Source organism: Mya arenaria, chromosome 13, assembly GCF_026914265.1.
Source record: "Mya arenaria isolate MELC-2E11 chromosome 13, ASM2691426v1".
Taxonomy (NCBI): Eukaryota; Metazoa; Mollusca; class Bivalvia; order Myida; family Myidae; genus Mya; species Mya arenaria.
The window spans coordinates 15,368,566-15,394,813 of record NC_069134.1 but is presented as its reverse complement, the minus strand read 5'-3'; the positions used below and the strand labels follow the sequence as shown (position 1 = coordinate 15,394,813).

The window sequence follows — 26,248 nt, the reverse complement described above, 5'->3', positions numbered from 1 at the left end:
TATATCAATTAAGATGATATGCGAATGTTGTGATATATGCCGATAATATTTGTATATGTGGAACAGCGATAATGAGTATATTTGATTCAGCGATTGTTAACCATCCAAATAAATGGCGCTTATCAAGAAAATTGAAAATGAATTAAATTGTAACGATTTCTGATATATTGTTTTTTGTATTTCTGATTGTAAAACCAGAAAAACAATAAGTGTAACTATAATTCTATAGAAATTGACGAGTGCGAGTCCGATCCGTGTGCAAACAATGGAACCTGCAATGATGCTATCAATGAATTCACTTGCTCATGTGTTGCTGGATATAATGGAACGCTGTGTGAATCAGGTGCACTATGGAAATAGAGATCCTTCCTATTTGTTACACAGTTTGAGATCATACTAATGTTTGTTACCAATGAACGGAACAGATACCATATATTATATATTCTTCTACGAATTTGAAAGCAAACAGATACAGACCAATTCCGACATATTTTATTGATAACATGGCTATTTTGTTATATATTTATTGAAGAATTAATGGGTGATAATGCAGATGTTGCTTCTACTGCAACTGTACTAGTAGAGTTAAGGAAATGCTACTCGGATTGTTTCAGAAATAAACGAGTGCGACCCAGATCCTTGTCTAAACGACGGTTCTTGTGAAGACCTAATCAATAAATACAACTGCATCTGCTCGCCTGGCTATACTGGGAATATCTGCGAAACAGGTAAATGTTAGAGAGATAGATCTTGTCTAGTTTTGGTCTCCTGAATCTACAAATATGTTCATCATTGAATTTTAGATTCGGAAAAGGATCTGTCAGTTAGTGTTCATGCTTTCCTGTTTTCAGGACATGTAAATGGGTAGGCAAACTGTACGAAATCATGTTTGACGCGTCTTTTCAGAATGATTGGTTTTAGTTAACGAAATGACAATGCCATCCAAATAGGATAGTGTTGGAAGATTAGAAAGAAAATTTAAATTGAACAACATGCATATTTTATTTTTTTGCAATCTGTTTTATCGGACTCTAATAATATCCCGAGTTGGCTGAACATACCGAAAACACGACCAAAGTCTATTAACATAGATTAATAGAACACTTGTTTTTTTACACTTTTGTTATAAGACGCTCATATTCAATTGTTTGTGAATATATCATTTAAGATGATATGCGAATGTTGTGATATATGCCGATAATATTTGTATATGTGGAACAGCGATAATGATTATATTTGATTCAGCGATTGTTAACCATCCAAATAAATGGCGCTTATCAAGGACATTGACAATGAATTAAAGTGTAACGATTTCTGATATTTTATTTTGTATTTCTGATTTTTAAAAACAAAACAAAAACAACAATAAGTGTAACTATATTTCTATAGAAATTGACGAGTGCGAGTCCGATCCGTGTGCAAACAATGGAACCTGCAATGATGCCATCAATGAATTCACTTGCTCATGTGTTGCTGGATATAATGGAACGCTGTGTGAATCAGGTGCACTATGGAAATAGAGATCCTTCCTATTTGTTACACAGTTTGAGATCATACTAATGTTTGTTACCAATGAACGGAACAGATACCATATATTATATATTCTTCTACGAATTTGAAAGCAAAAAGATACAGACCAATTCCGACAGATTTTATTGATAACATGGCTATTTTGTTATATACTTATTGAAGAATTAATGGGTGATAATGCATATGTTGCTTCTACTGCAACTGTACTAGTGGAGATAAGAAAATGCTACTCGGATTGTTTCAGAAATAAACGAGTGCGACCCAGATCCTTGTCTAAACGACGGTTCTTGTGAAGACCTAATCAATGATTACAACTGCATCTGCTCGCCTGGCTATACTGGGAATATCTGCGAAACAGGTAAATGCTAGAGAGATAGATCTTGTCTAGTTTTGGTCTCCTGAATCTACAAAAATGTTCATCATTGAATTTTAGATTCGGAAAAGGATCTGTCAGTTAGTGTTCATGCTTTCTTGTTTTCACGACATGTAAATGGGCAGGCAAACTGTACGAAATCATGTTTGACGCGTCTTTTCAGAATGATTGATTTTAGTTAACGAAATGACAATGCCATCAAAATTGTATAGTGTTGGAAGATTAGAAAGAAATACTAAATTGAACAACATACATGTTTTGTTTTTTGCAATCTGTTTTATCGGACTCTAATAATATCCAGAGTTGGCTGAACATACCGAAAACACGAACAAAGTCTATTAACATAGATTAATAGAACATTTTTTTTGACACCTTTGTTATAAGACACTCATATTCACTTGTTTGTGAATATATCAATTAAGATGATATGCGAATGTTGTGATATATGCCGATAATATTTGTATATGTGGAACAGCGATAATGAGTATATTTGATTCAGCGATTGTTAACCATCCAAATAAATGGCGCTTATCAAGAAAATTGAAAATGAATTAAATTGTAACGATTTCTGATATATTGTTTTTTTGTATTTCTGATTGTAAAACCAGAAAAACAATAAGTGTAACTATAATTCTATAGAAATTGACGAGTGCGAGTCCGATCCGTGTGCAAACAATGGAACCTGCAATGATGCTATCAATGAATTCACTTGCTCATGTGTTGCTGGATATAATGGAACGCTGTGTGAATCAGGTGCACTATGGAAATAGAGATCCTTCCTATTTGTTACACAGTTTGAGATCATACTAATGTTTGTTACCAATGAACGGAACAGATACCATATATTATATATTCTTCTACGAATTTGAAAGCAAACAGATACAGACCAATTCCGACATATTTTATTGATAACATGGCTATTTTGTTATATATTTATTGAAGAATTAATGGGTGATAATGCAGATGTTGCTTCTACTGCAACTGTACTAGTAGAGTTAAGGAAATGCTACTCGGATTGTTTCAGAAATAAACGAGTGCGACCCAGATCCTTGTCTAAACGACGGTTCTTGTGAAGACCTAATCAATAAATACAACTGCATCTGCTCGCCTGGCTATACTGGGAATATCTGCGAAACAGGTAAATGTTAGAGAGATAGATCTTGTCTAGTTTTGGTCTCCTGAATCTACAAATATGTTCATCATTGAATTTTAGATTCGGAAAAGGATCTGTCAGTTAGTGTTCATGCTTTCCTGTTTTCAGGACATGTAAATGGGTAGGCAAACTGTACGAAATCATGTTTGACGCGTCTTTTCAGAATGATTGGTTTTAGTTAACGAAATGACAATGCCATCCAAATAGGATAGTGTTGGAAGATTAGAAAGAAAATTTAAATTGAACAACATGCATATTTTATTTTTTTGCAATCTGTTTTATCGGACTCTAATAATATCCCGAGTTGGCTGAACATACCGAAAACACGACCAAAGTCTATTAACATAGATTAATAGAACACTTGTTTTTTTACACTTTTGTTATAAGACGCTCATATTCAATTGTTTGTGAATATATCATTTAAGATGATATGCGAATGTTGTGATATATGCCGATAATATTTGTATATGTGGAACAGCGATAATGATTATATTTGATTCAGCGATTGTTAACCATCCAAATAAATGGCGCTTATCAAGGACATTGACAATGAATTAAAGTGTAACGATTTCTGATATTTTATTTTGTATTTCTGATTTTTAAAAACAAAACAAAAACAACAATAAGTGTAACTATATTTCTATAGAAATTGACGAGTGCGAGTCCGATCCGTGTGCAAACAATGGAACCTGCAATGATGCCATCAATGAATTCACTTGCTCATGTGTTGCTGGATATAATGGAACGCTGTGTGAATCAGGTGCACTATGGAAATAGAGATCCTTCCTATTTGTTACACAGCTTGAGATCATACTAATGTTTGTAACCAATGAACGGAACAGATACCATATATTATATATTCTTCTACGAATTTGAAAGCAAAAAGATACAGACCAATTCCGACAGATTTTATTGATGACATGGCTATTTTGTTATATACTTATTGAAGAATTAATGGGTGATAATGCATATGTTGCTTCTACTGCAACTGTACTAGTGGAGATAAGAAAATGCTACTCGGATTGTTTCAGAAATAAACGAGTGCGACCCAGATCCTTGTCTAAACGACGGTTCTTGTGAAGACCTAATCAATGATTACAACTGCATCTGCTCGCCTGGCTATACTGGGAATATCTGCGAAACAGGTAAATGCTAGAGAGATAGATCTTGTCTAGTTTTGGTCTCCTGAATCTACAAAAATGTTCATCATTGAATTTTAGATTCGGAAAAGGATCTGTCAGTTAGTGTTCATGCTTTCCTGTTTTCACGACATGTAAATGGGCAGGCAAACTGTACGAAATCATGTTTGACGCGTCTTTTCAGAATGATTGATTTTAGTTAACGAAATGACAATGCCATCAAAATTGTATAGTGTTGGAAGATTAGAAAGAAATACTAAATTGAACAACATACATGTTTTGTTTTTTGCAATCTGTTTTATCGGACTCTAATAATATCCAGAGTTGGCTGAACATACCGAAAACACGAACAAAGTCTATTAACATAGATTAGTAGAACATTTTTTTTGACACCTTTGTTATAAGACACTCATATTCACTTGTTTGTGAATATATCAATTAAGATGATATGCGAATGTTGTGATATATGCCGATAATATTTGTATATGTGGAACAGCGATAATGAGTATATTTGATTCAGCGATTGTTAACCATCCAAATAAATGGCGCTTATCAAGAAAATTGAAAATGAATTAAATTGTAACGATTTCTGATATATTGTTTTTTGTATTTCTGATTGTAAAACCAGAAAAACAATAAGTGTAACTATAATTCTATAGAAATTGACGAGTGCGAGTCCGATCCGTGTGCAAACAATGGAACCTGCAATGATGCCATCAATGAATTCACTTGCTCATGTGTTGCTGGATATAATGGAACGCTGTGTGAATCAGGTGCACTATGGAAATAGAGATCCTTCCTATTTGTTACACAGTTTGAGATCATACTAATGTTTGTTACCAATGAACGGAACAGATACCATATATTATATATTCTTCTACGAATTTGAAAGCAAACAGATACAGACCAATTCCGACATATTTTATTGATAACATGGCTATTTTGTTATATATTTATTGAAGAATTAATGGGTGATAATGCAGATGTTGCTTCTACTGCAACTGTACTAGTAGAGTTAAGGAAATGCTACTCGGATTGTTTCAGAAATAAACGAGTGCGACCCAGATCCTTGTCTAAACGACGGTTCTTGTGAAGACCTAATCAATAAATACAACTGCATCTGCTCGCCTGGCTATACTGGGAATATCTGCGAAACAGGTAAATGTTAGAGAGATAGATCTTGTCTAGTTTTGGTCTCCTGAATCTACAAATATGTTCATCATTGAATTTTAGATTCGGAAAAGGATCTGTCAGTTAGTGTTCATGCTTTCCTGTTTTCAGGACATGTAAATGGGCAGGCAAACTGTACGAAATCATGTTTGACGCGTCTTTTCAGAATGATTGGTTTTAGTTAACGAAATGACAATGCCATCCAAATAGGATAGTGTTGGAAGATTAGAAAGAAAATTTAAATTGAACAACATGCATATTTTATTTTTTTGCAATCTGTTTTATCGGACTCTAATAATATCCCGAGTTGGCTGAACATACCGAAAACACGACCAAAGTCTATTAACATAGATTAATAGAACACTTGTTTTTTTACACTTTTGTTATAAGACGCTCATATTCAATTGTTTGTGAATATATCATTTAAGATGATATGCGAATGTTGTGATATATGCCGATAATATTTGTATATGTGGAACAGCGATAATGATTATATTTGATTCAGCGATTGTTAACCATCCAAATAAATGGCGCTTATCAAGGACATTGACAATGAATTAAAGTGTAACGATTTCTGATATTTTATTTTGTATTTCTGATTTTTAAAAACAAAACAAAAACAACAATAAGTGTAACTATATTTCTATAGAAATTGACGAGTGCGAGTCCGATCCGTGTGCAAACAATGGAACCTGCAATGATGCCATCAATGAATTCACTTGCTCATGTGTTGCTGGATATAATGGAACGCTGTGTGAATTAGGTGCACTATGGAAATAGAGATCCTTCCTATTTGTTACACAGTTTGAGATCATACTAATGTTTGTTACCAATGAACGGAACAGATACCATATATTATATATTCTTCTACGAATTTGAAAGCAAAAAGATACAGACCAATTCCGACAGATTTTATTGATAACATGGCTATTTTGTTATATACTTATTGAAGAATTAATGGGTGATAATGCATATGTTGCTTCTACTGCAACTGTACTAGTGGAGATAAGAAAATGCTACTCGGATTGTTTCAGAAATAAACGAGTGCGACCCAGATCCTTGTCTAAACGACGGTTCTTGTGAAGACCTAATCAATGATTACAACTGCATCTGCTCGCCTGGCTATACTGGGAATATCTGCGAAACAGGTAAATGCTAGAGAGATAGATCTTGTCTAGTTTTGGTCTCCTGAATCTACAAAAATGTTCATCATTGAATTTTAGATTCGGAAAAGGATCTGTCAGTTAGTGTTCATGCTTTCCTGTTTTCACGACATGTAAATGGGCAGGCAAACTGTACGAAATCATGTTTGACGCGTCTTTTCAGAATGATTGATTTTAGTTAACGAAATGACAATGCCATCAAAATTGTATAGTGTTGGAAGATTAGAAAGAAATACTAAATTGAACAACATACATGTTTTGTTTTTTGCAATCTGTTTTATCGGACTCTAATAATATCCAGAGTTGGCTGAACATACCGAAAACACGAACAAAGTCTATTAACATAGATTAATAGAACATTTTTTTTGACACCTTTGTTATAAGACACTCATATTCACTTGTTTGTGAATATATCAATTAAGATGATATGCGAATGTTGTGATATATGCCGATAATATTTGTATATGTGGAACAGCGATAATGAGTATATTTGATTCAGCGATTGTTAACCATCCAAATAAATGGCGCTTATCAAGAAAATTGAAAATGAATTAAATTGTAACGATTTCTGATATATTGTTTTTTGTATTTCTGATTGTAAAACCAGAAAAACAATAAGTGTAACTATAATTCTATAGAAATTGACGAGTGCGAGTCCGATCCGTGTGCAAACAATGGAACCTGCAATGATGCTATCAATGAATTCACTTGCTCATGTGTTGCTGGATATAATGGAACGCTGTGTGAATCAGGTGCACTATGGAAATAGAGATCCTTCCTATTTGTTACACAGTTTGAGATCATACTAATGTTTGTTACCAATGAACGGAACAGATACCATATATTATATATTCTTCTACGAATTTGAAAGCAAACAGATACAGACCAATTCCGACATATTTTATTGATAACATGGCTATTTTGTTATATATTTATTGAAGAATTAATGGGTGATAATGCAGATGTTGCTTCTACTGCAACTGTACTAGTAGAGTTAAGGAAATGCTACTCGGATTGTTTCAGAAATAAACGAGTGCGACCCAGATCCTTGTCTAAACGACGGTTCTTGTGAAGACCTAATCAATAAATACAACTGCATCTGCTCGCCTGGCTATACTGGGAATATCTGCGAAACAGGTAAATGTTAGAGAGATAGATCTTGTCTAGTTTTGGTCTCCTGAATCTACAAATATGTTCATCATTGAATTTTAGATTCGGAAAAGGATCTGTCAGTTAGTGTTCATGCTTTCCTGTTTTCAGGACATGTAAATGGGTAGGCAAACTGTACGAAATCATGTTTGACGCGTCTTTTCAGAATGATTGGTTTTAGTTAACGAAATGACAATGCCATCCAAATAGGATAGTGTTGGAAGATTAGAAAGAAAATTTAAATTGAACAACATGCATATTTTATTTTTTTGCAATCTGTTTTATCGGACTCTAATAATATCCCGAGTTGGCTGAACATACCGAAAACACGACCAAAGTCTATTAACATAGATTAATAGAACACTTGTTTTTTTACACTTTTGTTATAAGACGCTCATATTCAATTGTTTGTGAATATATCATTTAAGATGATATGCGAATGTTGTGATATATGCCGATAATATTTGTATATGTGGAACAGCGATAATGATTATATTTGATTCAGCGATTGTTAACCATCCAAATAAATGGCGCTTATCAAGGACATTGACAATGAATTAAAGTGTAACGATTTCTGATATTTTATTTTGTATTTCTGATTTTTAAAAACAAAACAAAAACAACAATAAGTGTAACTATATTTCTATAGAAATTGACGAGTGCGAGTCCGATCCGTGTGCAAACAATGGAACCTGCAATGATGCCATCAATGAATTCACTTGCTCATGTGTTGCTGGATATAATGGAACGCTGTGTGAATCAGGTGCACTATGGAAATAGAGATCCTTCCTATTTGTTACACAGTTTGAGATCATACTAATGTTTGTTACCAATGAACGGAACAGATACCATATATTATATATTCTTCTACGAATTTGAAAGCAAAAAGATACAGACCAATTCCGACAGATTTTATTGATAACATGGCTATTTTGTTATATACTTATTGAAGAATTAATGGGTGATAATGCATATGTTGCTTCTACTGCAACTGTACTAGTGGAGATAAGAAAATGCTACTCGGATTGTTTCAGAAATAAACGAGTGCGACCCAGATCCTTGTCTAAACGACGGTTCTTGTGAAGACCTAATCAATGATTACAACTGCATCTGCTCGCCTGGCTATACTGGGAATATCTGCGAAACAGGTAAATGCTAGAGAGATAGATCTTGTCTAGTTTTGGTCTCCTGAATCTACAAAAATGTTCATCATTGAATTTTAGATTCGGAAAAGGATCTGTCAGTTAGTGTTCATGCTTTCTTGTTTTCACGACATGTAAATGGGCAGGCAAACTGTACGAAATCATGTTTGACGCGTCTTTTCAGAATGATTGATTTTAGTTAACGAAATGACAATGCCATCAAAATTGTATAGTGTTGGAAGATTAGAAAGAAATACTAAATTGAACAACATACATGTTTTGTTTTTTGCAATCTGTTTTATCGGACTCTAATAATATCCAGAGTTGGCTGAACATACCGAAAACACGAACAAAGTCTATTAACATAGATTAATAGAACATTTTTTTTGACACCTTTGTTATAAGACACTCATATTCACTTGTTTGTGAATATATCAATTAAGATGATATGCGAATGTTGTGATATATGCCGATAATATTTGTATATGTGGAACAGCGATAATGAGTATATTTGATTCAGCGATTGTTAACCATCCAAATAAATGGCGCTTATCAAGAAAATTGAAAATGAATTAAATTGTAACGATTTCTGATATATTGTTTTTTTGTATTTCTGATTGTAAAACCAGAAAAACAATAAGTGTAACTATAATTCTATAGAAATTGACGAGTGCGAGTCCGATCCGTGTGCAAACAATGGAACCTGCAATGATGCTATCAATGAATTCACTTGCTCATGTGTTGCTGGATATAATGGAACGCTGTGTGAATCAGGTGCACTATGGAAATAGAGATCCTTCCTATTTGTTACACAGTTTGAGATCATACTAATGTTTGTTACCAATGAACGGAACAGATACCATATATTATATATTCTTCTACGAATTTGAAAGCAAACAGATACAGACCAATTCCGACATATTTTATTGATAACATGGCTATTTTGTTATATATTTATTGAAGAATTAATGGGTGATAATGCAGATGTTGCTTCTACTGCAACTGTACTAGTAGAGTTAAGGAAATGCTACTCGGATTGTTTCAGAAATAAACGAGTGCGACCCAGATCCTTGTCTAAACGACGGTTCTTGTGAAGACCTAATCAATAAATACAACTGCATCTGCTCGCCTGGCTATACTGGGAATATCTGCGAAACAGGTAAATGTTAGAGAGATAGATCTTGTCTAGTTTTGGTCTCCTGAATCTACAAATATGTTCATCATTGAATTTTAGATTCGGAAAAGGATCTGTCAGTTAGTGTTCATGCTTTCCTGTTTTCAGGACATGTAAATGGGTAGGCAAACTGTACGAAATCATGTTTGACGCGTCTTTTCAGAATGATTGGTTTTAGTTAACGAAATGACAATGCCATCCAAATAGGATAGTGTTGGAAGATTAGAAAGAAAATTTAAATTGAACAACATGCATATTTTATTTTTTTGCAATCTGTTTTATCGGACTCTAATAATATCCCGAGTTGGCTGAACATACCGAAAACACGACCAAAGTCTATTAACATAGATTAATAGAACACTTGTTTTTTTACACTTTTGTTATAAGACGCTCATATTCAATTGTTTGTGAATATATCATTTAAGATGATATGCGAATGTTGTGATATATGCCGATAATATTTGTATATGTGGAACAGCGATAATGATTATATTTGATTCAGCGATTGTTAACCATCCAAATAAATGGCGCTTATCAAGGACATTGACAATGAATTAAAGTGTAACGATTTCTGATATTTTATTTTGTATTTCTGATTTTTAAAAACAAAACAAAAACAACAATAAGTGTAACTATATTTCTATAGAAATTGACGAGTGCGAGTCCGATCCGTGTGCAAACAATGGAACCTGCAATGATGCCATCAATGAATTCACTTGCTCATGTGTTGCTGGATATAATGGAACGCTGTGTGAATCAGGTGCACTATGGAAATAGAGATCCTTCCTATTTGTTACACAGTTTGAGATCATACTAATGTTTGTTACCAATGAACGGAACAGATACCATATATTATATATTCTTCTACGAATTTGAAAGCAAAAAGATACAGACCAATTCCGACAGATTTTATTGATAACATGGCTATTTTGTTTTATACTTATTGAAGAATTAATGGGTGATAATGCATATGTTGCTTCTACTGCAACTGTACTAGTGGAGATAAGAAAATGCTACTCGGATTGTTTCAGAAATAAACGAGTGCGACCCAGATCCTTGTCTAAACGACGGTTCTTGTGAAGACCTAATCAATGAATACAACTGCATCTGCTCGCCTGGCTATACTGGGAATATCTGCGAAACAGGTAAATGTTAGAGAGATAGATCTTGTCTAGTTTTGGTCTCCTGAATCTACAAAAATGTTCATCATTGAATTTTAGATTCGGAAAAGGATCTTTCAGTTAGTGTTCATGCTTTCCTGTTTTCACGACATGTAAATGGGCAGGCAAACTGTACGAAATCATGTTTGACGCGTCTTTTCAGAATGATTGATTTTAGTTACCGAAATGGCAATGCCATCCAAATAGGATAGTGTTGGAAGATTAGAAAGAAAATTTAAATTGAACAACATGCATATTTTATTTTTTTGCAATCTGTTTTATCGGACTCTAATAATATCCAGAGTTGGCTGAACATACCGAAAACACGAACAAAGTCTAATAACATAGATTAATAGAACCTTTTTTTTTGACACCTTTGTTATAAGACACTCATATTCACTTGTTTGTGAATATATCAATTAAGATGATATGCGAATGTTGTGATATATGCCGATAATATTTGTATATGTGGAACAGCGATAATGAGTATATTTGATTCAGCGATTGTTAACCATCCAAATAAATGGCGCTTATCAAGAAAATTGAAAATGAATTAAATTGTAACGATTTCTGATATATTGTTTTTTTGTATTTCTGATTGTAAAACCAGGAAAACAATAAGTGTAACTATAATTCTATAGAAATTGACGAGTGCGAGTCCGATCCTTGTGCAAACAATGGAACCTGCAATGATGCCATCAATGAATTCACTTGCTCATGTGTTGCTGGATATAATGGAACGCTGTGTGAATCAGGTGCACTATGGAAATAGAGATCCTTCCTATTTGTTACACAGTTTGAGATCATACTAATGTTTGTTACCAATGAACGGAACAGATACCATATATTATATATTCTTCTACGAATTTGAAAGCAAACAGATACAGACCAATTCCGACATATTTTATTGATAACATGGCTATTTTGTTATATATTTATTGAAGAATTAATGGGTGATAATGCAGATGTTGCTTCTACTGCAACTGTACTAGTAGAGTTAAGGAAATGCTACTCGGATTGTTTCAGAAATAAACGAGTGCGACCCAGATCCTTGTCTAAACGACGGTTCTTGTGAAGACCTAATCAATGAATACAACTGCATCTGCTCGCCTGGCTATACTGGGAATATCTGCGAAACAGGTAAATGTTAGAGAGATAGATCTTGTCTAGTTTTGGTCTCCTGAATCTATAAAAATGTTCATCATTGAATTTTAGATTCGGAAAAGGATCTGTCAGTTAGTGTTCATGCTTTCTTGTTTTCAGGACATGTAAATGGGCAGGCAAACTGTACGAAATCATGTTTGACGCGTCTTTTCAGAATGATTGATTTTAGTTACCGAAATGGCAATGCCATCCAAATAGGATAGTGTTGGAAGATTAGAAAGAAAATTTAAATTGAACAACATGCATATTTTATTTTTTTTGCAATCTGTTTTATCGGACTCTAATAATATCCCGAGTTGGCTGAACATACCGAAAACACGAACAAAGTCTATTAACATAGATTAATAGAACACTTGTTTTTTTACACTTTTGTTATAAGACGCTCATATTCACTTGTTTGTGAATATATCATTTAAGAGGATATGCGAATGTTGTGATATATGCCGATAATATTTGTATATGTGGAACAGCGATAATGATTATATTCGATTCAGCGATTGTTAACCATCCAAATAAATGGCGCTTATCAAGGACATTGAAAATGAATTAAAGTGTAACGATTTTTGATATTTTATTTTGTATTTCTGATTTTTAAAAACAAACCCAAAACAACAATAAGTGTAACTATATTTCTATAGAAATTGACGAGTGCGAGTCCGATCCGTGTGCAAACAATGGAACCTGCAATGATGCCATCAATGAATTCACTTGCTCATGTGTTGCTGGATATAATGGAACGCTGTGTGAATCAGGTGCACTATGGAAATAGAGAACCTTCCTATTTGTTACACAGCTTGAGATCATACTAATGTTTGTAACCAATGAACGGAACAGATAGCATATATTATATATTCTTCTACGAATTTGAAAGCAAAAAGATACAGACCAATTCCGACAGATTTTATTGATAACATGGCTATTTTGTTATATACTTATTGAAGAATTAATGGGTGATAATGCAGATGTTGCTTCTACTGCAACTGTACTAGTGGAGATAAGAAAATGCTACTCGGATTGTTTCAGAAATAAACGAGTGCGACCCAGATCCTTGTCTAAACGACGGTTCTTGTGAAGACCTAATCAATGATTACAACTGCATCTGCTCGCCTGGCTATACTGGGAATATCTGCGAAACAGGTAAAAAATGCTAATGAGAATGCTTGTTTGAGATTATACTAATCCTTTATTGTTCGAGAATATTTACCTGGTCCTGACTTTTTTACATGTATTATTATATTGTAATTACGGAAAAGTCATCGATTTCCATGGTCAGTCCGTACATTCCCGTGCGAAGAATTAATCAATATTTACCACATCAACTGCTCTTCTAGATACACTGGAGATTTTTGTGGAACAGGTTAATGCGATTGTTTGGCATTTTGATTAATTTAATCGACTGCTTTTTAGAATGATACCATGACTATACGACTGTATGAACACATACATTTTAACTTAAAATTTACTAAGGCGAGCTTTGTCGGATATATGTCCTTGTATTGTACCTTTGAGGAGTTGGCATGTTCCTCCAGCTTTGTTCATTCGTTTGCATGTTATTGTCTACATCTGTTCATTGAGAACATGACGTTGGTTTATCAGTTCATATGGTTAGTTTTACTTTGTTTTGAAATATCGTCAAGGTGATGCTATTTTCCAAATATGCTTATTTGTCTTGTTTCGCAATTATTGATACATTTTTAATGTGAGGTTAAATAGAGATTTACTTATCCCCCCCCCCCAGTTTCTGTCTGGAATTACCTTTTACGTTTTTATTTAGGATTGTTAGAATAAGAGTGATGTTTGCGCACGTAAACTGGTTCAAACCCACAGTTAATTTACATTTTATTGACCGTTCCAAGGTGGTTCCTAACAACCCTTGATAAACATACCTAGTTTTTGTGTCGCCTGAAAAGACGACATATAGGGGTTACTTTTGTCGGCGGCGGCGGCGTCGGCGGCGGCGGCGTCGGTGGCGGCGTCGGTGGCGGCGGCGGCGGCGTCCGCGTCCCATTTTTGCTTGTCCGGGAAATATTTCCTAAACTATTAGTGGTATCAACTTGAAATTTCATATGAAGATAGATCTAATTGAGGGCAAGTGCAGTGCACAAGAACTGTTGCTCTTGCTTCCATATTTTTAGAGTTATTGCCCTTTGTTATTTTTCCTGCTTAAAATTTTGTCCGGGGCATATCTTGTAGAATATATGAGTTATCAACTTGAAACTTCATATGTAGATAGATCTTATGGAGAGCAAGTGCAGTGCACAATAACAGTAACTCTTGCTGCCATATTTTAGAGTTACTGCCCTTTGTTAATTTTCTTGCTTAGGTTTTGTCCGTGGCATATCTCGTAAACTATAAGAGGTATCAACCTGAAACTTCTTCCGTAGGTATATCTAATTGAGGGAAAGTGCAGTGCACAAAAACCGTGACTCTTGCATCTATATGTTTAGAGTTATTGCCCTTTGTTAATTTTCATGCTTAAAGTTTTGTCCGGGGCATATCTTGTTTTTATATTGTATATATGCACTGTGCTGTCTGTGGAGTTCTGTGCTGTTGTTCCATGTTTCCTGTTTGTGATTTTGTTTTGTTGTTGTGTCCTATGTTGCTGTCTTTGGCGTTTACCCAGTGTCATTAAACGGGGTTTTTGTTTAAACTTTTGGCTGCAGAGCTTGTTTCTGTAGTTTTTCACATAGGTATTGTTGTTTTAAACACGGTCTTTGCAAATATTTCTGGCTGCTGAGCTTGTCCATGTTGTTTCCATTTTTTGTAATTATTATACATTAGTATAGTAATTGTGAGTTGACATACCATTAAGAAAAAACAATGGAACTGGCAATAATTACAATAACGAGTAAAGATCCGCATTTGTGGCTGTATATAACGGGATACTATGTGAATCAGTTACATAGTGCAGTTCATTGGAAACTACTTTATTTGAACAGATGTCGATGAATGCCAATCAGGTCCATGTAGAAACAGTGGTTCGTGTATTGACTATGTTAATCATTACGAATGCAGCTGTTCGCATGGTTATACTGGATACGATTGCGCAATAGGTAAGAGTTTTTTTTCAGTTTACGTTAAAATTATTATAATGTTATCTTAAAGTAATAATGTCCAGTTCTAAACTGTTGACACCCTGTCAATAAGACTTGTGTTAGCATGGTTATCTATAAATATAATGATGTAATTTACGGTTGTATGCTCTAGTAATTAACGCCCAAATATTTATCTTAAACATTGGGATACTTTACTTTGCTATATCGAATTAACTTGAATAAACTAAATTCCATTTCAACTGACTGTAGAGAACTTGTGATAATAATGTATAGTTATCAACTAGACTAACGTAAGGGTGAACCCCTTAGAACTGTAATGATATGATTTACCATAGCTTATTATAGTATCTAACACCCAGATTTCATTATTATTTGTCATAAACATTGGAACTTTTTACTGTATTCAATAATGCTAATTAAAAGACTGTGGCGAACTTGTGACACCTGGCGGAACAACACATCCTACAGAAGATGCAACGGTCAGCGATCTTACCTGTGATGTTGGATATACTTTACATGGGACTGGACACATTTATTGTGAGGGAGAGGGAGGCTGGAACATCACTTCTGATTGTGTCATTAATGGTATGTTTTGTCGCCGAAATACCTCAAGAAACGTGTTCTTCAAAGACCGTAAGGATTGAACATGTTTTTATAAATGTTATATGATTTTTCCATTGGTTTAGTAAAATTTACTGGTATTTTTAATTCATCATTTTTATTTTGTGTAAGAATGGATACTAAGCAAAAAGCGTGGTAGGCTAGATTTTTTAATATAGTATTTTTAACTTATACAGTGTGTAAAGTCTGCAAAACAATCACAATCGAATATGTTCAATAAATGAAATAAAGTATCGTGACACATTGCATTTCTTTCAGAATGCGAAGAACCCGTCACACCTTTTGCGACAACGAACGGAACTAATACAGCATCTAACTATGGAACGTATCTTCGTCTTGCTTGCAATGATGGCTTCACCTTAAACGGCACTGGAATCATACGTTGTGAAGCCTCTGGAGAATGGAATATAACCTCAACATGTGTCATTAACGGTATACCGGGATTGCAATTGTAATATCGATATCATGTTAAAAACAATATTTATATTGAAATAATTCAGATGTTTTTTTTTAGTAAACGCAAATGGCGAGGCACACACTCAGCCTTTTATAATGTATATACAGTCATCTAGTAAAACATTTTATGAATTAATGATTATTGTTGAATAAGAGGACATGATTTATCCGGAGTTGTTTGTGTTCGTTATTTCTCCGATATAAAGATCATGAAAAGTATTTATGACCATTTCAGAAACCTAACAACACATTATTTGTTACAGAATGTGGTATTTTGTCACCACCGGCACATGGTAAGATGGATCTAACGAATGCAAATAAGTATGGATCGACCGCCGTCTTCACGTGCGATGATAGCTATTACCTTAATGGGAAGAGTTTCTTGATCTGTCAAGCAAACAAGACGTGGAATGGAACTACACCGGAATGTGAAGCTAAAGGTAAACATTAATCTCTGAGATGTCGCAATTTATAAGTAGTAAACTATGTTAAAGCTAAACTCTACCCGCATTTTCTCGAAGATTGTTTACCCGAATATTGAACGAACCAGTTTCATTGAAGCAACCAATTTGAACTTGTAATGTTTAATTTGTTTTTGATTCACGAACTTCCCACAGCTAATTATGGTTCTGCTTGCGCTGATGATGAGGAATGTGTCACACACGGGGCAACGTGTAAAGCCGATGTTTGTATATGCGATAAACTGTACAATGAAGATGCAGATAGATGTGACACAAGTATGCTTTTTCATAAAACATTTTATGTGTTGAGTATTTTACCGACGAATCAAAACTCATTTTTTAGGTTGAAACGATTAATATTGACATCTACAATGTTAAAGAGACTAACTGATACTCCAGCCTTTAGGGCTTTTACAAATCAGAAAAGTTTGTACGAATAAAAATGCCTTTATCTTGATTTTTTATGCCACTAATGTTTAATTTATTTTGTTTACTACATTATATCAGATAGAAACAAACTTTTATAAAACATTTTTCCAGTGTATCTTTTCGATTATGGAGCGGCGGCAGGGGACGAAACACTAGCAAATGAAAACGATGTATGCAGCGAAGCAATTATTTTCCCTCTTGGCATCCCTTTGCTTGGCGAGATGCACAAGCAAGCTTTCGTAAGTAAATGTTAATTTATATTAATAATCTATTACCTTAATATATTGTTGTGTTTTGGACTCAAATATTGCATCATAGTCGCCATTCTATGCTCATTAAACTTATTACTTTTCAGGTTTGCTCTAATGGGCTGGTCAGTTTAGGAGAGAAATATTCCAAGCCGTCGCCACAGTCGCTTGAATCGATTAAAGACCATTTAATTATCGCACCTTATTACGGAGATATTGATCAATTCAATCCATCGGATGGAGGGGTTTTCTACCGATATCATGATTTACTTAATAGCTATCCAAATATTTCATCACCACAAGTAAAATTGGTAGAAGATATTGTTGAGAATCTTGAAGGATTAAAGCAATCTTCTTTTAATGCAAGCTCTGTACTTTTTGTGACATGGTCAAAAGCACGACCTCGACAGACAACGTTCTCTAAAGACAAGGTAAATCACAGTTTATAACAGAGTAAGGTGTACTTGTTATTTGTATTTTACGACATATTTTTACGACATGTTTCTGTCTCACAAGCTTACAATCTTTGATAAATAAAATGAAATTTGCCGAAAATGGATACATGTCTCAATTGAAAGTATTCACAATTAAATGAGATAAACATATCTAACTACTTATTTCGGGTATTCGAATAACCAACATTTAAGTTAACCTAAAATGGTGTTATTAAAATGATTTATTTTTATTAAACATGTACAATTAAAAACATCCAAATAGACGTTTATTTAAATTACTATCATTCTACTGATCGGTAATGGAATTAACGAATATAACCAATTAAATGTTCCATGTAGGTGATCCCTAATACTTGTGCGAAATAGTTATTAAAAATAAATTAGGGATGGCAACGAGTAGTTAAATTGGTACTCGAGTACTCGGACAATCTTTCGGTCGAGTACTCGGGTACTCGATTACTCGGAAAAAATGAATTCGTTTTGGGGAAAGACAAGATCGTGTATACATGTATCGTTCATGGCGTATATTGTGCGTTGGTCGTATTATTGGTCATTTTCATCTTTAAATCATACTTTTATTAAGTACTTTAACAGGAAAACAAATGCTGTTTATGCTTTTAACTTTGTCTTTCTCATTTCACTTATATGATTTTAATTAAGAATGCAATTCAAATTAGCTACATTGAAGCTGGAAAGTTAAATATATATGCAAAAAGCTACAGAAACATGCTCAGTAGCAAAAAGTTTAAACATAAACCCGGTTTAGTGGCAACTAAACTAAGTTCAGATTAAACCCGGATTTTGTTCGAGCGTCTAGATAGTCGAGATTTATAATGAACATCAATCAGAATTACAATGAACGAAAATTAATAACATACATAAAAATAATGAACGAAATACTTCATACTATTGTTTACCTCATTAATATTCATAATTCTTGATTTAAGATATTAACCAATCAACTGTGATAAACATTGCAAAATAGTTAAAATACGCCCATTAAGAAATCAATGCTCGTAACCATCACTACTCGTTCGCTCGTTAGCGTCCATTGTTTGGTGAAAGGTCTCTAAATGGTAAACTATAGAATTGTGTAGGTCAAAGTTCCGCTATCAAAACTTCGCTAATTGACATCAGTGCTAATTGGAAATTGGGGCCCTTGGTTGACAATTTGCGACTCTCAACTAATTTATGAGGGTAAACTGTGTACACAGCGGGGATTAGAGGGACCGTAAATTGTCCTCTTGGCAACTAACCAGATCTGTTACTTCGTCTGTAAATCGTGTATTTTGTGATTTTTATAGAATTTTTTCCGACTACTCGAGTAGTGATTTGGTACTCGAGTACTCGGACGTTCGATCGAGTACTCGAGTACTCGGGTACTCGTTGCCATCCCTAAAATAAATACATTGAAATCGTTTTTTTTTCTTAAATTGTATAATGGATTGTAATTGTTAAAAATTACGAACTATTTCTTATAAAGTTGACGATAGTAATTTTAATTCTTCAGGAAGCGACATTTCAGCTGGTTCTTGTTACAGACGGAGTCCATACATATGCTATGTACATTTATGAATATGCTCATATGAATTGGACAACGCCTGATCATAATCCAGAAATTCTCATCGGATATTCAATTAGAAATTCAACATACTTGAACACTTACTCATTTACACAATATTCTCTCAGAATGGATACAAATGCTGTAACGGAAGGTCAGTATTACAGTTATACTATTTGTCTTTATATTGAATGCCATTAAGTACATATACACATTCTAAACCAATTTCAAAATTGGAAAACCATAGATTTGTTATTAAAAAATCAATAGATATGCTATATAGTCTGCATAAACCTGAGTTTCAGTTGCGTTACCCAGGTAATAATCTGGTCACTTCAATCCAAACTAAAATCTTTGGTAAAACATCGATGCTGTCACGGTTGCCGATGTAAAATATAGCTTGAATTAAATCAATCCATTGACGATAATGTTAATAGTATTGAGACACCATCTTACTTTGGTGTCATTTAGTAATCTCTTAAAGGTACTATACACCAGATTGGCACCAACAAGTTTTTCCTGTAACGATTCCCAGGACCATTATTTAAAAAAAAATGCTTTACTCTTTGATTGTAAAAAATACGAAAATGTAATAAGAAAAATCCATTGGGCGACCGGGTTCGAGCCGTTGTCCCCAAAATTGCAGTTCAGTGTTGTATCCATTGTGCTACGAAGGCTGACCTTAAGCCGTTGGGATATTTTAGATATATACCTAACTTGGTAATATCACGTGATAACATCGACTAGCCAATAACGCATACGAATGAATTCTACTAGATAGACATACCTAGTAATCTTTTTAATTCAATATACGAAAACACTGCGAAAAATAAATTAATTGTAAACTATGTGGTACTTCAGTAAGTAAGATTCAATGCAGTGTACTCATCGATACGAAGTTTAAGTCAGTTTTTGACATTTTTTATTTCGCTATTTTATCATACGGTGATAGCCCCTTTAAATGCCAAATGTTTGGCCAAACAAAACATGAAAGATAAGGGATTGGAGCTGTATGTTTGTTCTGTATTTCAAAGATATCATTTGCAATATCATTTTTAATTTCTTAAAACAATTTAGCAAATTATTTATCTACACATACACATCTTTAAAAAAAATCGAATTGAGTATAGGTCACAAGACATCCCCAACCAACTAATTGTTTAACAATTTGATACCTTTATTTCTATCGAAATACAGTTTAAGCCTGAAACACATAGAAATAACTTTGTTTCAGGTGTATCTGGACTTATTTTGAAAAGACTTACAGACGAGAACATGTTAATCAATAACTACGCCGTTGACTGCATAACTTGGTACCGAAAATACGAACACTTAAAGAACAGTCTCAATGATATATTTATTACTATGCCAAGATGCCCTTGTGATTTAAAGACTCTAACATATGATCCATGGTGGTGGTGGAGGAGTGAAACAAATTCAAACGGATTGTCTTGCTATTACATGTGGCCAGCGAGTAACTTTGGAGAACATGGGAAGGTACGTAGTTCTTTTCAAAAAAATTTGATTGGAAATAGTTTCATTTAAAACCATAGAACCAAATATCTGATTCATTGTAAGCAATTGTACTATGCTTAACAAGGCATTGTTATGCTTGACGGTTATCTGTTCATTTTCAATGGGAATAATCGTTTTTACTTTATAATGTATCATTTATACCAGCAATGTTGTTATGAGGATGGTTTGATCGTGGAGGACATGCCGAAGGCAGGTGGGCTGATAATTGCACATTCGAATAACTCACCACGCAATAATGCTATGTTTGATGTTAACCCGAAAGAATGGTGCTGTGAAAATTCCAACTTCTGCGACAAATACTATGAGCTACATCCTATTGGGGACTGCTACCCATCGTCGTGGTATGATTTAGGTACGGTTGTTAGTGCCAAATATATATTTCATTAAAATAATGCAATGCAATGCCATAGATGTCTTTAAATATTAATCTAGAACACCGGATTGGCATTTCCGGTGACGTCAGCCGTGCTGGAAAATTCCATCTGGCATCCCCCCATGCCAGATGAGTCACGCGCTGTGACGTCATACTTTTTATTTCTTCTATTATATATTTTAAGTAACTTTAATTATGAGATTTCAATAAAGAGTGCCATACACATTAACTTAACAAAAATATATCTTCATAACAAAACAAAATAACCATTAAAAGACTTGATATCGAAGAAACTTATTGACGTATGCAATGAATACAAATTACTGCGCGTCATGACGTCAGTAAACATCATCGCACGCGCTTATTGGTACCTGGCAACGCAGGTGCCCGCGGGTCGGATTTTTCTCTCCGGAACGGGAACACATGACAGATATTATTAATCATAATGTCAAAACACAGTTTTCCGTTTTTATCTGTTCCTTTCTTATCGTTATTATTTATTTATAGGCCTTTGTTGGGGAGATCCACATATACGAACCCTTGACAACATGGATTATACTTACAATGGTCTTGGAGAGTTCACTCTTTTACGCCTGGCCACCGAAAATGTCACTTTAGAAATTCAAGGACGCACATCTAGACCTTTAAAAGCAGACGGTACATTGTCGTCTGCAACTATCTTCACGGCCTTTGCAGCTTCTGAAAACGAAACTGGGGCAAGACTATTTATTGAGTTGAACGACGCAAAAGATGGTAATTTGAATCATATTCCTGACGTATAATTGACAAAAGAGGCTTTATTAATATTTACTCATTTACTATAATATTCAAATGCAACAACAGCGAAAAAAACAGTTATCAATAGGAATAGTCTACTGGCATCGCACCCCCATCTTAAATAATGAAGAATGAACGGTATAAGTAATAGTGAAATATATAGCATTTTTTCCTTTCAGATATAACGATTTTTGCAAACAAGGCAGATATAACAAAAAAGTATAAAACATCGAAAAACGGAAATGGTAAAAAGGAGTTTTCCTATACTGCTACCGGTATTGTGATACAAAAATCCGGGGATGCAATGGTTGTGCTTTTTCCTCACAGCGGTATGTAGTGAATGTTAATTTTCATTGTTAGAACATATTGCCATTATTCGCTGACCGAGTCAAAGTTGTAACATTTAAATATATAATATGTCACTACTCGACATATAATACACAATTTTATTCAACGAGTTCAGGAAACATGTAAGTAAGCAAGCCTTTGTGTGTTTTATATGATGACGAGTGTCAGATCTTTTTATAACCTGCTTTTTCCAAAAACGACCTACCTGTTAAAACTGCTCTAGTGATGAGCCAAATACCACAAAGCAATGCGCTTCATGTATTGCAGAAATATAATTCCTGGAATAATTGAAAACCAAATATTCATCCGATCGTTTTTAGTATGTTTATAAGAAGTATACATACTCAGATGTCTTCCAAGAATTACAACAAGAAAACTGTACTTTGAACGAAATTTGCTGTATTGTTAAATGTGACTTCATATCCCAGTTTCAATACATTAAGTGTCGACCGTCTTTTAGATATTTTTTACGAAATCAAGACGAAAAATAAAGCTTTTATCATTTAGACGTAAATGAATTACGATATTCCAAAAAATCTTGATCATAAATTAAACTATTATATTTGCCAATTTATTTGATCACAAATAGGCGAAGAGATATATTAATGTTATATTACACATGTGTAATACAGTTAAGTTCGTGATGGCTATATTAAACCGGAAACAAAGTGGAGCATATGATACATAAATTCATATTTAAATTTACAATCTTGGTTATGAATATTTTGATGTTTATGATTAGGCGTGGATACATATGCCTTTAAACAAACATGTCATTATGTAAGAGGCCTCTGGTCTCGACGCTGTAGTTCCATTGAAGACGCATACAACACGCATCATCTTTGTAATTAATTGCTTAAAGATGCACTCTTACTCCCGCATAACATCTACCACGATTAATACTATTGTTTTATTATTCCAAAAAGGATGAACAAATGTCGAAAACAATGGTTCTTATGAAGGATACCTATTTAAATTTGAAAGAAATGTGCATAAACACAGTATTACTACCTTTTGAGATTATAGTAGATTATAGTAAATCTCTGTAAAAACGTCCGGGGGTAAAAACAAAAATAGTAATGAATTCAAATTTAAATAATAATTAAATTGAACATCAAATGCTACATTTTAAAGGCTGATTTTTAAACGTTTTCCGTCGTTGCTTTCGCAAAAGCGTAGCAAAGGAGGTTTTTCTTTTTTTCATTCAGGTGTTTCTCTAAACATCACTTTCGCTGCCGAAATGCTTACTCTCAACGTATTCGTTCCGAAAGAGTATGAAGGAAAACCGTTAGGGCTGCTTGGAAATTGTGATGGCAACTCCTCCAATGATTTCATTTTCCCAAACGGAACTTACTTCTTTCCAAAGAGGGACAGGGAAATATTTGCTTATGCAAGTCTCTGTGAGTAACTTTGTTTCGCCTTTTTATGCTATATGTTTCATCCCACCTTAAACGTGAGACAACAGTGAAATAAAATAAAAACGTATAAAGTCAATCCATGTCTAGTTATTTATACAAAAATATATGCCCACCTTTGAAGGAATTTTAAAACAATAACTAATCTTGTAAACGCCTTTGCATCATTGTAGAGTCCTTTTATTTTTTACCTCAGAATTGACCATTATATATTCAAGTTCATGTTTAATATAATATAAAACTACACGGTCTTTATCGTTTTAGGGGAAATTGATGATTCGTACTTTGAATATAGAAATGGAACGGGTCATTCGGATTTTCACAATGCCAGTTACATTCCCTATTTTTTGGATGAGTTTCAAGATGATGATTTAAAAACACAAGCATTTGATATATGTGGCGGGGAAGACAATGTACAGTGTGTTTTTGACTACATATTCACGGATGAAAGGATAGCCAAGCAAACTTTAAGCGATGACAAAAAGCAAAAGATACAAAGGACTGAAATAGGTATATCAATATATACTTGTACTTACACCTGAGTTAGATATCTTCGTATTATAGATCAAGTAACGAACGAGGTAAACATAAGAGAACTTAAAGCATAAACGACGGTGATTTATTTTCAGAAAGGAGAACACCAGAACTTAAAGGGTGCACAGAAATTCTATTTGTAACTGTTGACGAGCCAGCTACATGCAGTATAACGGTTAGCGATGACCCAGCGGTAGAGGTGGACTTCAAAGATACCTTTGGTGTGGCGAATACTTCATTACAAAAGACTGGTGTGATACGAGAAGTTGTTATAACTGTGAAAGATGATTCTAATCCATCAGATATAAGGTAAGAAATAACTTGAATATGTTTTTAAACAGATGAATACACAGACACTGTAGTATCTCTCCAGGGAACGTTTATTTCGCTGACATTTCAAAGGATATGAACCCAACATTTATAAATAAATAAAAAATATATGCATGAGGAGTCTGTCTTACCTGTTTATGACGTTGTTAATGACTCTAAAGTAACTTTGTGAACTGAACCTTGTGCATCTAATCAGGATAGTTTAGGTGTTTTATTTCTGATGTTTGCCCATCTAGATTCAACTGTATACTCAATGCTTTACTCCTACAGCGCTTCTGCAGAGTCCATTTCCGTTTAAATAGCAATTTTATTTTCAGTATAAGAACGCATAATAGCGTGCAATATGATCGTGGTTCCGATTTCTTGTTGATGATGTTCTGTTTATATACAATATTAATAAAATTTCAGGCTTACTGCTGTCAACACTGCTACAAATAAATCAAAAGAATTAACTGTTAAGATACTGCTATGCAACTGTAGCGTTCACGGTCGATGTTCAAGAGAAGAAAGACCTGATCCGAGGTCAACAAACATGTTTAAATTTGCAAAATGTGACTGTGATGCGCAGCATGAAGGTCAGTTGAAACGCTTAATCCAATTGTAAAAATCATAAAATGGGATTTAAAATGATTCAACCATTGCAGTGTTTTTAAGTTGAAATATATAAAATTCATATTTTCTGCAAAAATAATGATTATAGTTGATAATGGGCTGGTTACAAATGTCGAACAAAACATAACTGATATCAACAGGTCACGCCCAACCGAGAAGGCCATTTTAACGTTTTATACGAATTGTTTGCATTTGTTACAGATGCATGAAACTATGGTAACATGTATAATTTACATTGGTTTTAAGGTCCTACTTGTGAGTTTGTGAAAGATGGCTGCAAATCTGAACCTTGTCTGGACGGCCAACAATGCTTCAGTTTGAATGTCTACAATCAAACTGCTTTGAACACCTCGTATTTGTGCGGTCCATGTCCAAACGGACTACGAGAGGATGGCGATAAATGCCAAGGTATATATATATTTTGCATATTTCGTGTTTGTTTTGATAGTTATATACTGGTCAAGTCGTTAAGTAGAAAACATAAAACCATCGGAATTCGTAATGTAAGAACATAAAACATTATGAATTTAAAATATTTTCAAACTTCAGATGTTGACGAATGCAATGAAACGTTTCCATGTGAACAAATGTGTACAAACACACAAGGAAGCTACACATGTAGTTGTAACTCTGGTTTTCGCATTGTTTCTTCAAACACCACTCGCTGTAAAGGTAAGATGTGTATGATATTAATAATATATGTAAATAATGCTAGATAA

The 26,248-nt window shown here is 34.0% G+C and overlaps 1 protein-coding gene across 1 annotated transcript in view; it reads left to right on the top strand.

Annotated features, from left to right (window-relative positions):
• Window positions 1-26,248, top strand: part of LOC128215062 (fibrillin-1-like) — a 61,011-nt gene that overhangs the window by 17,928 nt on the left and 16,835 nt on the right. The window contains exons 24-65 of the mRNA XM_052921789.1: window positions 230-343; window positions 615-728; window positions 1,390-1,503; window positions 1,775-1,888; window positions 2,543-2,656; window positions 2,928-3,041; window positions 3,703-3,816; window positions 4,088-4,201; window positions 4,855-4,968; window positions 5,240-5,353; window positions 6,015-6,128; window positions 6,400-6,513; window positions 7,167-7,280; window positions 7,552-7,665; window positions 8,327-8,440; window positions 8,712-8,825; window positions 9,480-9,593; window positions 9,865-9,978; window positions 10,640-10,753; window positions 11,025-11,138; window positions 11,795-11,908; window positions 12,180-12,293; window positions 12,956-13,069; window positions 13,341-13,454; window positions 15,257-15,370; window positions 15,797-15,958; window positions 16,253-16,426; window positions 16,714-16,890; window positions 17,068-17,187; window positions 17,452-17,579; window positions 17,696-18,019; window positions 19,554-19,758; window positions 20,839-21,101; window positions 21,285-21,492; window positions 22,021-22,266; window positions 22,470-22,619; window positions 23,847-24,038; window positions 24,318-24,563; window positions 24,683-24,896; window positions 25,326-25,492; window positions 25,776-25,937; window positions 26,079-26,201. Of these exons, the coding sequence (XP_052777749.1) occupies window positions 230-343; window positions 615-728; window positions 1,390-1,503; window positions 1,775-1,888; window positions 2,543-2,656; window positions 2,928-3,041; window positions 3,703-3,816; window positions 4,088-4,201; window positions 4,855-4,968; window positions 5,240-5,353; window positions 6,015-6,128; window positions 6,400-6,513; window positions 7,167-7,280; window positions 7,552-7,665; window positions 8,327-8,440; window positions 8,712-8,825; window positions 9,480-9,593; window positions 9,865-9,978; window positions 10,640-10,753; window positions 11,025-11,138; window positions 11,795-11,908; window positions 12,180-12,293; window positions 12,956-13,069; window positions 13,341-13,454; window positions 15,257-15,370; window positions 15,797-15,958; window positions 16,253-16,426; window positions 16,714-16,890; window positions 17,068-17,187; window positions 17,452-17,579; window positions 17,696-18,019; window positions 19,554-19,758; window positions 20,839-21,101; window positions 21,285-21,492; window positions 22,021-22,266; window positions 22,470-22,619; window positions 23,847-24,038; window positions 24,318-24,563; window positions 24,683-24,896; window positions 25,326-25,492; window positions 25,776-25,937; window positions 26,079-26,201 (6,111 nt within the window). The remainder of the gene's footprint in view (window positions 1-229; window positions 344-614; window positions 729-1,389; window positions 1,504-1,774; window positions 1,889-2,542; window positions 2,657-2,927; window positions 3,042-3,702; window positions 3,817-4,087; window positions 4,202-4,854; window positions 4,969-5,239; window positions 5,354-6,014; window positions 6,129-6,399; window positions 6,514-7,166; window positions 7,281-7,551; window positions 7,666-8,326; window positions 8,441-8,711; window positions 8,826-9,479; window positions 9,594-9,864; window positions 9,979-10,639; window positions 10,754-11,024; window positions 11,139-11,794; window positions 11,909-12,179; window positions 12,294-12,955; window positions 13,070-13,340; window positions 13,455-15,256; window positions 15,371-15,796; window positions 15,959-16,252; window positions 16,427-16,713; window positions 16,891-17,067; window positions 17,188-17,451; window positions 17,580-17,695; window positions 18,020-19,553; window positions 19,759-20,838; window positions 21,102-21,284; window positions 21,493-22,020; window positions 22,267-22,469; window positions 22,620-23,846; window positions 24,039-24,317; window positions 24,564-24,682; window positions 24,897-25,325; window positions 25,493-25,775; window positions 25,938-26,078; window positions 26,202-26,248) is intronic.